Consider the following 12686-nt stretch of genomic DNA (forward strand, 5'->3'; position numbering starts at 1 on the left):
GCAGACCTTAGCCAATAGGCCGACTGTTTACTCCAGGGCGCCCCTTTTGGGCCAATGGCCAAGACCAAGTCCAAGTACGAGTTTCTCTCTCCGCGACGCCAGCGTTGACGGATGACGACGTCGCCGGAGCGGCGCTGCCGAAAAAAAGGCAGCCCGAAATGAACATGTTCACTTAACAAACAAGTTGACTTTGTTTCCCCGCCGTTCTCTAGATTTATGCGGCTGCGTCTGCGACTCTTTTTTTTTTTGGGCCCTGTCTCCAATTTGGAGTTCGCTCTTTTCGCGTCTTGGCCATAACTTCCGCCGTCTCTCGCCGGGCTTTATTTAATTTACTTTTGAATTGTTTTGTAATGCGCACCGACTGCGACGCCGACCGAGCGGCTGAGGCCCAATATATAAGGCTAGATGTCCGGAGACGCATACATCAAACTCATCTCAGCGCTCCCTCAGAGAAGCAGCAGCCCGATCTCCAGAATCGAAACCCCGGATCAGCTATATTAGCAAGGATTAACCGCGTCTAAATACCAATCGATCGAAAATGAAAGTGTTTGCCATCGCTTGTGTGACCCTCTTGGCGGCCAGCTGCGCCTTCGCCGCGCCCAGTGTTCAAGACAACCAGGTCGAGGGCGACAATACCCTGGGCCGGGCCGCCCGGTATCTGGGCGCCTGTCTGGAGAGCGACGACATGGCCACCTGCCTGGCCGTCAAGGGCATCACCGCCCTCAACCGCGCCGCCAGGAGCAACAACATCGAGCTGGCCAGTGGAGTCACCTTCCAGAGGTGTGTGTTTTTTAACAGTGAAAGTGACTGGTTCTTGAAACAAAAACCAAATCGAAAGCGAAACTGAAACCAAAAGCAGAACGTGCCCGATAAAATCTTCAATCCGTGCTAGTTAAAGTAGTGGTTGCATCACAAAAGTTGGCTAGGAAAGCTACTTAAAATGAAATAATGATATCAAGATATGCAGGAAAGCTATTTAGATAGAAAAGGCAATTAAAAATAAATTTTGAGAAATTAGTTAATAGATAGTTAGACAAAACAACAGTTATGACATTCTAAGATTCTGATACCCATTTTCTTACTAATTTATAGATTTAAATGGTGAGCCAAGACTAAGGCCAAAAACACTTCATAATTAATGCTAAAAAATAGCAATCTTAAGGCACCATTTCTTACATCATTCCAAAAATTATGACAGTAAAATAATAAGTGGTATAATATGCCATTAGCGGCATTGGGGATATAAGTTGTCATGAAAGTTAAGTAAGTGTGAAAAAGTATTTATAAATTACAATATCATTTTAGGGATCCCGCCAGTCCCGTTTCCCGCACTGGAAAATCGATGAGCGAGCAGGATGTCTATGCCGAGCTGCCCCAGAATGCCGATGAGCGTACTGGTCGTCTAGTGGATCTGGCCGTCTCTAGCGCCGCCGATTTCCTGAGCACCCACAACCTGGAGTTCAAGCTGCCCGCTGAGACCACCCAGCAGGTGGCTCGTGCCCTCGATGAAGGTGGGTTTTGACTTGGGATACGATATAAAACATAGTTACCTAACATCCAATCGCAGGCCGTGGCAAGATCAAGAAGATGCTGGGACCCGTTGCTCTGGCCATTGGCGCCAAGCTGTTCGCCGTCATTCCTCTGGTGCTCGGTTTCCTGGCTCTGCTGACCTTCAAGGCCGTGATCGTGGCCAAGCTGGCCTTCTTCCTGGCCATCCTGGTCGGCGGCTCCCGTCTCCTGGGCGGATTCGGCAACAAGTTCGGAGGCAACTCCTTGGCCGGAGCCTACAACTCGAACGCCTGGTCCGCACCCGCCAGCGCCGGCTGGAGCTCGGGAGCCTCCTCGTCCTATCCCTATGCCCGCAGCATCAGCGAGGATGGGTCCGATGCCCAGCAGTTGGCCTACGCCGGTCAGCAGCAGCAGTAGAAGCGGCTGGGAGACAGCTCCAACAGATGTGCCTTCGTTTTGAAACCATTAGCCTGTAGTAATTTATTCGAAATGTAATTAACTAATTTATTGACACACCACGCACTCAGCACCCGCAAGTCAAGTCGAATGTTTGAATAAAACCAAGAGTATTGCACCCGAAAAAAATATAATCCGCAAATCCACGCACGTGGGCAGTGCTCACCTGTGGCCACAGACTTTCCCAGTTTCCCAGGGCTTTATTGAAATGCTGACAGACCCCAAAACAAATATGTGGAACTTTGTTCGCTGGGCGGCAACAAGTTTGCGGCTGGCAATTAAAACTTGTGGCAGGTTCTGTTGCTGAACACCAAAAAAACCAAAAAAAAAAAAAAAAACCCAAAAGAACACAGAAAAACGTTGAGAAAAAGAGCTGATAAGCTGGGGATTTAGTTTTTGGCAAGTTTGTGGCCTGCTCATAATTGGAGTTTCTAGTGGACATGTGACGGCCGTTCGGCATGTTAATTGTTTGCCAGAAACTTTCTACTTATGCTCATAAAAGTGTCACTTTGCGATTGAAAAGAGATATATGCGGCGATGTGCTACAATTCAGCTTTCTTTCACAGGCAGATTTAGAAGCAATTGAAATAGAAAACAAGCCACGAACGCCACTTGACAAGGGAGAATGAAATCGAAAGCGTTGAAAGCGCCAGAGTAACTAACTGGGCCAAATTGTGCATTAAGTCACCACCGGCGGGGCATACCAAATACGGGTGGGTCTCGCAGATCCATCGCTATAATCTCCTCTCCACCGCGAGCCCTAATGGAGCTAATGGAGAGGAACAACCGGCCAAGAATCTGGCACAGGCAATCCGAACACGTAGCCCCGGCGACTCCATTGAATGCCAATTAGGATACGGATAACGGCCGAGCGCCCGAAATCGGGCCACTTGCTTATATAAAATATATGTATGGTATATACAAAAAATAATATTCAGCCGGCCGACCACTGGCCACTGGCCACTGGCCACTTCCCTTTCGTTGACATCGCGACGTGCGTGGAAATATGGTCAAGAAACTGCCGGCCAGGTAGCATACGCATATGCTTTGCATAAATTGTTTTTGGATTTTTGGTATTGCCGTTCGGTATTGTTATTGTTATTGCAGCGGCGAGCGGTGCGTTTTGGATTTTTGGCCTGCCACGCGATTTCTAGCCACAAAATTGGTCAATCGACGTCGAATCGAAATGGTATAAAACGCGGGGGCAGTGCATTCAATTAATCACAAAGCGATTCCCGTTCACATCGGCAGCACTCACCAGCTCCAGGCAGCCGTCCCAAGGATTATAACCCACTCAAAGTCAAGACACCCCCAAGTGCTAATCAAAATGTGCGCGAAATTCGTATGTGTAGTGCTGCTGGCCAGCCTTGTGTGCGGCTCCATGGCCCTTCCCTCCCAGGACAACACCGAGCGGGACTTGGTCAACATGCTGAACCGCCTGGACGGAGAGGAGTCCGTCGCGCTGTTCGGCGGTCTGAGGATCGACCGATCGGAGTCGGGCCGTAGCTTCGGTGCATCCAAGGCCGTCGAGTCCTTCGAGGACCGCGCCGAGCGCTACCTGGAGACCCACGAGCTGAACCTCTCCTTCTCCGGCGATGAGCAGGACGAGAACGCCGAGAACGAGTACACCGGACGCGCCATGGATGGTGAGTGATCTTGGTTCCTTTATTCGAAAAACATAGAATATAGATTAAACAAGAGAAAGAAAAATGCATGCTTTTAAAGTTTTCATATTGCGTTGAATAACTTAGATATTTAATATAAAGAGACATAAATTGTTAGAATGTTAGTAAGTCCGTGAGTTGATAGCCAAAGAACTTTGAAATAATTTAAACAAGTTAAAGGTTGCATTTGTATTAATTACTACAAAAACAGAGGCAATCGTGCGCACATAATAGCTTGGAATAGCTTTGGTAAACCGTCCCGGCTCTCAAGTCGTTCATGTTCTTTACGGTCAACGAACACTTCAAAGTCTACTTACCAAGGCTAAAAGTACTAAGGTCCACTCTGCTGTGCACAAAGCCAACTGCCAAAAGCAAAACTACTAGCACACTCAGTTGCGCTGACGAGAAGCGAAGTGAAAGCTTTCACTCGACTGCCAGGCGTTGTATACTTTTAGGAGCATGTCTAAAACCCCGCTTTCTCTTTACTTTCTCCCTCCCGGAATAAACAGAGTCCCGCAGCAAGCGCATGAAGAAGATGCTGCTGCCCCTTCTTTTGGCCCTGAAGCTGAAGAAGGCCGTCGTTGTCAAGATTATGTTCACCATCATCAAGTTCATCTCGCTGAAGGCTCTGGCCATCTCTTTCCTGGCCCTCATCCTGGCTGGTGAGTTTACCTTTAGTGATCTCAGGAAAAGCACTTCTTACCCACATTTCCCGCACAGGTGCCACCTTCTTCAAGGATCTGCTGGCCAAGAAGAAGGAACACATCACCACTGCCTACATCACCGGCAGCCCACTGAACGCCGACATCGTGCACTCCGACTGGAGCCGCAATGGTCAGGCAGGAGCCGCCGATCTGGCCTACAACCACTATGGTCTGGCCCAGCCCTTCTAAGCCGGAAAACGCCCACCGATCCATCCATCCCACTCTGTACTAGCCTCAATCTTTCACCTGCTATATCTTATCCTACCAAAGCGTCTCCCTTCTTCAACTTTCTCCCACTTCATCCCCATTTCCACAACCTATCCCTCTAAGACTTTCCTGAAGAATGGCCTAATTCGTAGTCAATAATTATTTAGTTACATTTAGTTAGTTAGCTGCGACATACCAAAAAAATCACAAAAAAAGAGAACTATTGAAACGGTCCCTCGACTCTTGGCTAGCCCAAAGGACAATGCTTAAGGATACTACGGCCAATCAATGATTGCGCCATATTTATTGCACATTTCCACATCCACATGTCTCTTGGCGGTCGTACATGTCACTCAGGTTCATCGAAAGCAACGAAGATTATGCCTGCTAAAGAGCTTACTTACTAAGTATTTATTCATACAACTTAAAGCAATTGAATAAAAATGATTCATCAAATGCAAAACCATAGACTCTTTAAACTTTTTGCCCGAGTCGCAAACTTTGGGAATGTACAGGTAGTACTTTTAAAAAGGCAATGACTTACATTATTTCTGGCTCAAAGCTTTCTTATTGAGTGTCAAAGGTATATCTGAAAAGTCACTAGGAAAAGTTTAGGCACTAATCTGGAAAGTGAAATTAGTGGCCTCTTAACTTAAACACTTTCCTTGAACCTCTTGCAAAAACAAATCCATTGAAGACACATTTCCGCTTAATTATATTAGCAAAATTGAGTTTGGGCCCGCGGCTTTCTTTGCGTCAACTTCCTAATTGATTTTTAATCAAATGTCCCACTTGGCGTTGGTATAAAAACACCACTCGTGCTGACCAAAAGTCAACAGAATCAATATGAACGGCTTAAGCAACAAACTCATTGGCTGTCAGATTAAATTCGCCTTGGTTGTTGGCCTTTTGGTATCCTTGGCCTGGACACTTCCTGTCGAGGATGATGGGAAACCCCTCAGCACAGAAATTGATGCTGTGAACACCGAGCAGCCAATTGAAGCTGCCCCTGTGGTGGAGGAAGTGGAAAATGTTGGACAGCTCCGATTCCCGCCTTTCAATAACAATGGAACCAAATTGTTCGAAAGATTTGGTGAAAAATTCAGGAACAAGTGGACCACAACTACAACCACAACGACCAAGAGTACAGCAGGATAAGCTATATAAGAAAAATTAAAAGGACCATAACCACCAACGATCAATATCCAAAAGATTGGCACATAATTTACACAAATATTTATTTAAATTAATTTTATTATGCCAGAACTAACATGTCTTACATTTTCAATAAAAATTAAAATATATTATGAAAGCATAAAACGGGGCATGTACTAAATGTGGGCAGAGATGTAAGAATATATTAAACAATATAAATATATATAAATATAAAACAATATTAAATACAATGTTTTTAAATGAGCAGTGTAGTGGATTCGATTACATAATCGTTCCAAGCACCCCCTATAATTTCAGTTGGTAAAATAAGACACCTGCTAGTCAAAAAGCAAAAATCAAAAGTCAACCAACCAATTGGTCATTAGCACTGCATGTAATCTGAATATTAAACAGGTCATTCTCGGCGTGGAAAGATAAATTTCTTCATGGCCAATACGAGCAAAGAAAGTAGCGAAACGACGCTGGGTCAGACACAAATGAAAATGAAGTAATAATTAACAATGAATTGTTAGTTAGTCCCAGTTAGGCAGGCAAAATGTTGGGTCTTAATTTATGAAGGTCCGAGGCACGCGACGTTTATCAGGCACTTGTAATTACCTGAATTCCCGAGTCTGGGAGAGTTTTCTTCTCGGACTCTTGGGGAATTCATTGGCTGGAACTTTTGGTGACAGAATTAGCCGGCCGTTTCGCAAGACCGACCTCCACCGCTGGCGCAGAGGAAAGCGAAAGTGCCGCCCAGTTGGACGCAGCTGACTGACGCTGGGAAGAATTTCGACCACAAATCGTTTGGGTAATTAGAAAAGCACAAGGGCCCCAGTGCGGACGGAGCACGGTTTGGTGAAAGGGAAATGGGAATGGAAACAGTGGCAGCGGGTATAAAAGCGAAGGCCTTCAAATCGAGATGATGCAGTCTCACAAACAGTCCCCATTGCAGTAGATAGCAAAGATGTTGCTGACCAAGACCCTGGAATATCTTTTTTACTTGGCCCTATTCGCCTTCATGTGCAAATATGCCACGGCTGCCAGTGTCCAGCCCACCGAAGTGCCTGCAGTTGCTCCGGAAACCATTAGAAAACCCCAAAGGGCAGAGAGCCTTCTCAGTGGCTGTGAAGCATCCTCCTTCAGTTGGATGTGCCTCAAGATCGAATTCGTTAAGATCATGGAAAAGCTCGCCGAACAGGAGGAACTTAACGTTTTGCCTGGAATCAGTGTGGTCAAGGATGAGAACGCCACCGAACTCAAGACATCGGAGCTCATGGCAGGTACGTTCTGGAAAACTAAAACATATGTTTAAAGACAAAAAATGTTAATTATATTCTATTTTATATAGAAGTGGCTCGCAGCTATCCCAGTGACCCGAGCACTCGCTTGAATGGCTATATAGTGGCCAAACTGGAAAACCTTCTGAAAACGCGGTTCCTACGATTTCGCCTGCTGGATGACAAGTCCCTCGTAGAAGGTCGCAAGCACAAGTTCGGCAAGAAAGGAGGCTTGGAGGCCCTGGTGGCGGCTGGAGTCATGATGAAGGGAATGCTTATGGCCATGGGCCTCGGGGCCATCGCTCTGATGGCCGGAAAGGCTCTGATGACAGCTTTAATGGCCTTGACCCTGTCTGGAGTCCTCGGTCTTAAGAGCTTGGCCGGCGGCGGGGGAAAGTCCACCACATACGAAATAGTGGCTAAGCCAATTTACACCTCCAGCCACTCGCACTCGGTCACTCACGAAGATGGAGGTCACTCCCACAGTCCCCACTTTGCCGCAGGAGGCGGTGGTGGTGGTACTGCCAGTGGCTTTGGCTACGGGGGATATGCTAGGTCCCTGAAAGTGGATCAATCAGCGAACCAAATCTAATAATTTTAGAAAGGAACCGACAGTATCATTACCTAATAATTTATTAATTTATTGTACTTTAAGAAACATAATACAACAGCAAACTCAGCATTGTCTTAGTTTTAATGTGTGAATTTTAACACATCAAATGTAACAGTTACAAAGACTTTTCCGATCTTCTAAATAACATGCATATACGTGTGTATAATCAGTAGTCAGATATTAGGTACGATTAATATGCCCAAGGTTTTCATAAACGACTATTAAGCCCACAAACCCACAAAGTTTCCACAACCACAATTTTAAAAGATATTACGATTTTTGTAATTTTTCCTGATTATATTGCCAAAAATAGTTTGGGCACTTGCACTCCAACGTCCACAAATTGCAACTATGTAGCGTTTTATCTTTTAATACTTTTATAGCTCCCAATATCTTATACGTCGAGACGGCCATGCCTAATCGTTTTTGCTAATCAACGTTATTTACACAAAATACTTTTCAAGCAAATGCAATTGAACAAATAGTTTAAGCTCGGATTAGTGCCTTTGCACTACCAATATCAACTGATATTGGAAAACACTAGAAGTCGAGAGTTTATGCACACTTATATAGCTAAAGTCTGCATTCCTAAAAAAAAAGTTTGCTAATATTCCATACATCTATCAATTAGCAGAATTATAAGAAACAGACTCCAATGACCAACTTTCCAATTTCAGCAAGCTTGCCCATATAAAACGAGAAATTTAGGAAGAGAACTACAGTTGACTTGGAATCACCATGGCGTCGATTTGTTATGGTACGTAAATAAAAATATATTCTTGTGAGTGAAAACTATAAAATCATATTTTTTCAGCAAGTGCCGTGGTAGTCTGCCTCTTAGGAATACATTTTTCTACGGCGGACATCGATCACGCAACAAAACCACTGATAGTTGGTTCCAGTGACCAATTATCAGAGAAAGAAATATTCCGTTCGGAATTGCCCATTCCCATCAAACTAAACTATAGGAATCAACAATTTCCTATTAAAAATGATAGGGTCCCGATTGTAGCATTGGAAAAGCAAAGAGCCACAAACGATAACAAATTGTCGACTGAAGGAAACGTATTCAAGGAGGCAATTTACCAAGATTATGATGAGCCTCCTACCGACTTCGCTCTGAAAAGGTTTTGGGGAAAGTGGAGGAGAAGGAGAACGTCTACAAGGCTCCCAACAACTGTAACCTCAGATCCAGCATCAACAGGATCCCCAACAACATCTACTGCCATACCGACATCCACAGGATCCCCAACAACATCTACTGCCATACCGACATCCACAGGATCCCCAACAACATCCACTGCCATACCAACATCAACAGGATCCCCAACAACATCCACTGCCATACCGACATCAACAGGATCTCCAACAACATCCACTGCCATACCGACATCAACAGGATCCCCAACAACATCCCCCGCCATACCGACATCAACAGGATCCCCAACAACATCCACTGCCATACCGACATCAACAGGATCCCCAACAACATCCCCCGCCATACCGACATCAACAGAATCCCCAACAACATCCACTGCCGTTCCGACATCAACAGGATCCCCAACAACATCCCCCGCAATACCGACATCAACAGGATCCCCAACAACATCCCCCGCCATACCGACATCAACAGCATCCCCAACAACATCCACTGCTATACCGACATCAACTGCATCCCCAACAACATCTCCCGCTATCCCGACATCTACAACAACCATGACACAGACTCCAACCACATCAACAGCAATTCCAACGTCGACGACAACCACAACACAGTCCCCAACAACTTCAACAGCGATTCCGACAACCACAACAGAGTCATCGACAACATCCACGGCAATTCCGACCTCTACGACAACCACAACAGAGTCATCGACAACATCCACAGCAATCCCAATATCTACAACAACCACAACAGAGTCATCGACAACATCCACAGCAATCCTAACATCTACAACAACCACAACAGAGTCCCAAACAACATCCACGGCAATTCCGACCTCTACGACAACCACAACAGAGTCATCGACAACATCCACGGCAATTCCAACTTCTACAACTACCACAACAGAGTCATCGACAACATCCACGGCAATTCCAACATCCACAACTACCACAACAGAGTCATCGACAACATCCACAGCAATCCCAACATCTACAACAACCACAACAGAGTCATCGACAACATCCACAGCAATTCCAACATCTACAACTACCATAACAGAGCCATCGACAACATCCACAGCAATCCCAACATCTACAACAACCACAACAGAGTCATCGACAACATCCACAGCAATCCCAACATCTACAACAACCACAACAGAGTCATCGACAACATCCACAGCAAACCCAACATCTACAACAACCACAACCGAGTCATCGACAACATCCACAGCAATTCCAACATCGACGACAACCACAACAGAGTCATCGACAACATCCACAGCAATCCCAACATCTACAACAACCACAACAGAGTCCCAAACAACATCCATGGCAATTCCGACCTCTACGACAACCACAACAGAGTCATCGACAACATCCACGGCAATTCCAACTTCTACAACTACCACAACAGAGTCATCGACAACATCCACGGCAATTCCAACTTCTACAACTACCACAACAGAGTCATCGACAACATCCACAGCAGTTCCAACATCTACAACAACCACAACAGAGTCATCGACAACATCCCCTGCAATTCCATCGTCGACAACAACTACAACCCAGTCTCCAACAACATCCCCTGCAATTCCATCGGCGACAACAACTACAACCCAGTCTCCAACAACATCAACAGCAATTCCAACATCTACAACAACCACAACAGAGTCCCAAACAACATCAACAGCAATTCCGACCTCTACAACACCCACAACTTAGGGTCCGACATCAGCCCCAATGGATATAACAGTAAAGTATTTTTTAATACAAAAGCATAAAAACTAATAAAGTGAAACAATAATATAATTTCTATTAAATATCTGTTAGTTATTGAATTTTATTTATGAAACTATGACTATTATCAAATGGCCATAAGGTATAAGTTCATAAATTATTTTTAAAAAGAATTTATTTGGGGTTTCTTACTTGATATAAAATTCCATTTCGTTATTAGTATTTATTGAACATTTCCACTTATTTTAATATTTTGAACACTGAACTGTTAATTCAAATTATCGGGTTTAAGTATGAACATATATAAATACTCAATAGAAAATTATGATTCACATTTATATAAGTTATTATATGTAAATAGTAACAGATGTCTACAAAATAAAAAAAAACATTAAGAAAATAACTTAAATGTGTCGTATTAATTTCAGCGTTTGGAATCTAGGCCAACAGACAAACTTCAGAATGCCAAAATTCATATAAAAACTTTCCCTTTTATTAATTAACACAATCATTAAATCTGGTTTGCATCGCTCTTTCCAATCCTAGCCTGGAATTATAGAAGGTTCAGCAAAATACAAGAGAACTAGAAAAGTCACTATGAATTACGTTAATTAGGATAAATCGAGGATTTGCTTTAATTTCCAGTATACGATTTTTTTATTCCGAACTGCATATAATTTTGCATTAATTTGCCTTTTAAAAAGGGTTCTTTCCAAATCAGATATAAACAATGAAGTAAAACAAATTAACCAAAGAATCTCACTGAACCACCAAAAATAAAACAGAAAGGTGTTGACATTTATGCAGTTTTCAAATGTACAGTACGAATCTATTTCTTACTTTAGGAATAAATGAAATACCAACTAGAGGTAAGAAAGCTTGGAGTAATGGACGGATCCTTATAAAAGAATATTTGTTGAAGAAACATCACTTAACATTCTGCTTTCCGAAAATAGCTTACATTCCTTTTTATATTTTAAGAAATAGAGAAATTAATCAATAATAATTTAAAGAGAAACGAATCAATATTTTTACAAATGAAGTAATCTTATGCACAGAGAACATCGCATAGTGAATTATATGTATGTTCTAAAGAAATTAGTATGTCAATTAGCAAAATTAGAAAGAATTGATTAACCAGTAACCTACTTTCCAACTCAAGGCAGACGTATAAAGACCGAAAAATTCAAAAATATGTTCAGTTTGTTTAACGTCGCCATGAAGATAATTTTAAGTGGTAAGTAAAAAATAATTAAACATTTAACTTTTTTATATTTAAACACGTATTTTTAGTGTTAGCCCTTGTCGTATGCCTTACTAGGCAATGCATTGGCCAATTGCACAGTGAGCAGTTACTGGCTGTGTTGAAAGCTAGTGGAGATGATCCCAAAACTCCACTGATTGTGCTTTCCAATCCCACAATAAGGCCAGCATTTGGGGAGTCAATCAAATCGGAACCGGATATGGAGACCACAGTAATTCCAGAATCTGCAACCACTATTTCACCAGCCAGTTTTACAACGGCTTCCACAGAGAAGCGAAATAAAAAAACACGACCTCCTCAGAAGCAGAAAGCTGGCCCAAATTATGAACCAAACCAGAGATTTTCAATGCAGGACCTATTGCTGATGCCCGGCATTTGGGAGAGCTCCCCAATTGTCGACCAGGGACCAATGACTACCCTAAACGCCCAACCAGTTTTCTATCCTGTTCCAGTTTATATTCCGTATCCGATGCCCTTTATGCTGAACCCACAGATACATCTGATGAGCAGACCGTCCAATGATAAAGTGGATGACCAAATCGCAATGGGCTTCCATGGGATGATGGGCGAAAATCTACTTAGAAGCTCTTTCCAGCAGGACAACGGGTCTGATTGGCACAAGATAATCGGGAATCGAGTGAAGCCGGTCAGCCAAGATGGCCCGAAAAAGTGGAGGGGAAAATGGCGAAAGACAACGACCACTACAACTACCACTTCCACAACTGAAGCTCCTGTTACAATGTCAACTGAGCCAACAAGATTGCTGTCGGATAGCAGTAACCAAAGTGATACTGTGCTAAAATCGATCGAAACCAATGTAAACAATGAGACAACTGGTGCTGCAAGCTAATTTAACAAAATAAAAGAAACGAATAACATGAAGCAAAAAAGGAATACCTGGAAGCTTAATTTGTATATGAGTGGTTAAGC

At 43.5% G+C, this 12686-nt stretch overlaps 6 protein-coding genes across 6 annotated transcripts; all 6 read left to right on the forward strand.

Moving 5' to 3' along the window:
- Positions 1 to 385: 385 nt before the first annotated feature.
- Positions 386 to 2094, forward strand: LOC6726946. The gene is made up of 3 exons (XM_002102312.4): positions 386 to 780; positions 1306 to 1511; positions 1568 to 2094. Exons 1-3 carry the CDS (start codon positions 539 to 541, stop codon positions 1924 to 1926), a joined length of 807 nt encoding a protein of 268 aa, XP_002102348.1. The 5' UTR covers positions 386 to 538; the 3' UTR covers positions 1927 to 2094.
- A 1084-nt stretch (positions 2095 to 3178) lies between these two features.
- On the forward strand, positions 3179 to 5003 carry LOC6726947. The gene is made up of 3 exons (XM_002102313.3): positions 3179 to 3611; positions 4139 to 4291; positions 4350 to 5003. Exons 1-3 carry the CDS (start codon positions 3293 to 3295, stop codon positions 4520 to 4522), a joined length of 645 nt encoding a protein of 214 aa, XP_002102349.1. The 5' UTR covers positions 3179 to 3292; the 3' UTR covers positions 4523 to 5003.
- Positions 5004 to 5213: 210 nt separating this feature from the next.
- Positions 5214 to 5830, forward strand: LOC120285023. Its single transcript, XM_039295240.2, has one exon. The coding sequence runs from the start codon at positions 5387 to 5389 to the stop codon at positions 5696 to 5698; it is 312 nt and encodes a 103-aa protein (XP_039151174.1). The 5' UTR covers positions 5214 to 5386; the 3' UTR covers positions 5699 to 5830.
- A 795-nt stretch (positions 5831 to 6625) lies between these two features.
- On the forward strand, positions 6626 to 7715 carry LOC6726948. The gene is made up of 2 exons (XM_002102314.4): positions 6626 to 6978; positions 7047 to 7715. The coding sequence occupies exons 1-2, from the start codon at positions 6663 to 6665 to the stop codon at positions 7565 to 7567; spliced, it is 837 nt and encodes a 278-aa protein (XP_002102350.1). The 5' UTR covers positions 6626 to 6662; the 3' UTR covers positions 7568 to 7715.
- A 611-nt stretch (positions 7716 to 8326) lies between these two features.
- On the forward strand, positions 8327 to 10539 carry LOC27207133 (mucin-2). The gene is made up of 2 exons (XM_044923261.1): positions 8327 to 8345; positions 8403 to 10539. The coding sequence occupies exons 1-2, from the start codon at positions 8327 to 8329 to the stop codon at positions 10475 to 10477; spliced, it is 2094 nt and encodes a 697-aa protein (XP_044779196.1). The 3' UTR covers positions 10478 to 10539.
- Positions 10540 to 11710: 1171 nt separating this feature from the next.
- On the forward strand, positions 11711 to 12606 carry LOC123327301. The gene is made up of 2 exons (XM_044923351.1): positions 11711 to 11729; positions 11786 to 12606. The coding sequence occupies exons 1-2, from the start codon at positions 11711 to 11713 to the stop codon at positions 12604 to 12606; spliced, it is 840 nt and encodes a 279-aa protein (XP_044779286.1).
- Positions 12607 to 12686: the final 80 nt, after the last annotated feature.

This window comes from Drosophila simulans, chromosome 3R, assembly GCF_016746395.2.
Source record: "Drosophila simulans strain w501 chromosome 3R, Prin_Dsim_3.1, whole genome shotgun sequence".
Taxonomy (NCBI): Eukaryota; Metazoa; Arthropoda; class Insecta; order Diptera; family Drosophilidae; genus Drosophila; species Drosophila simulans.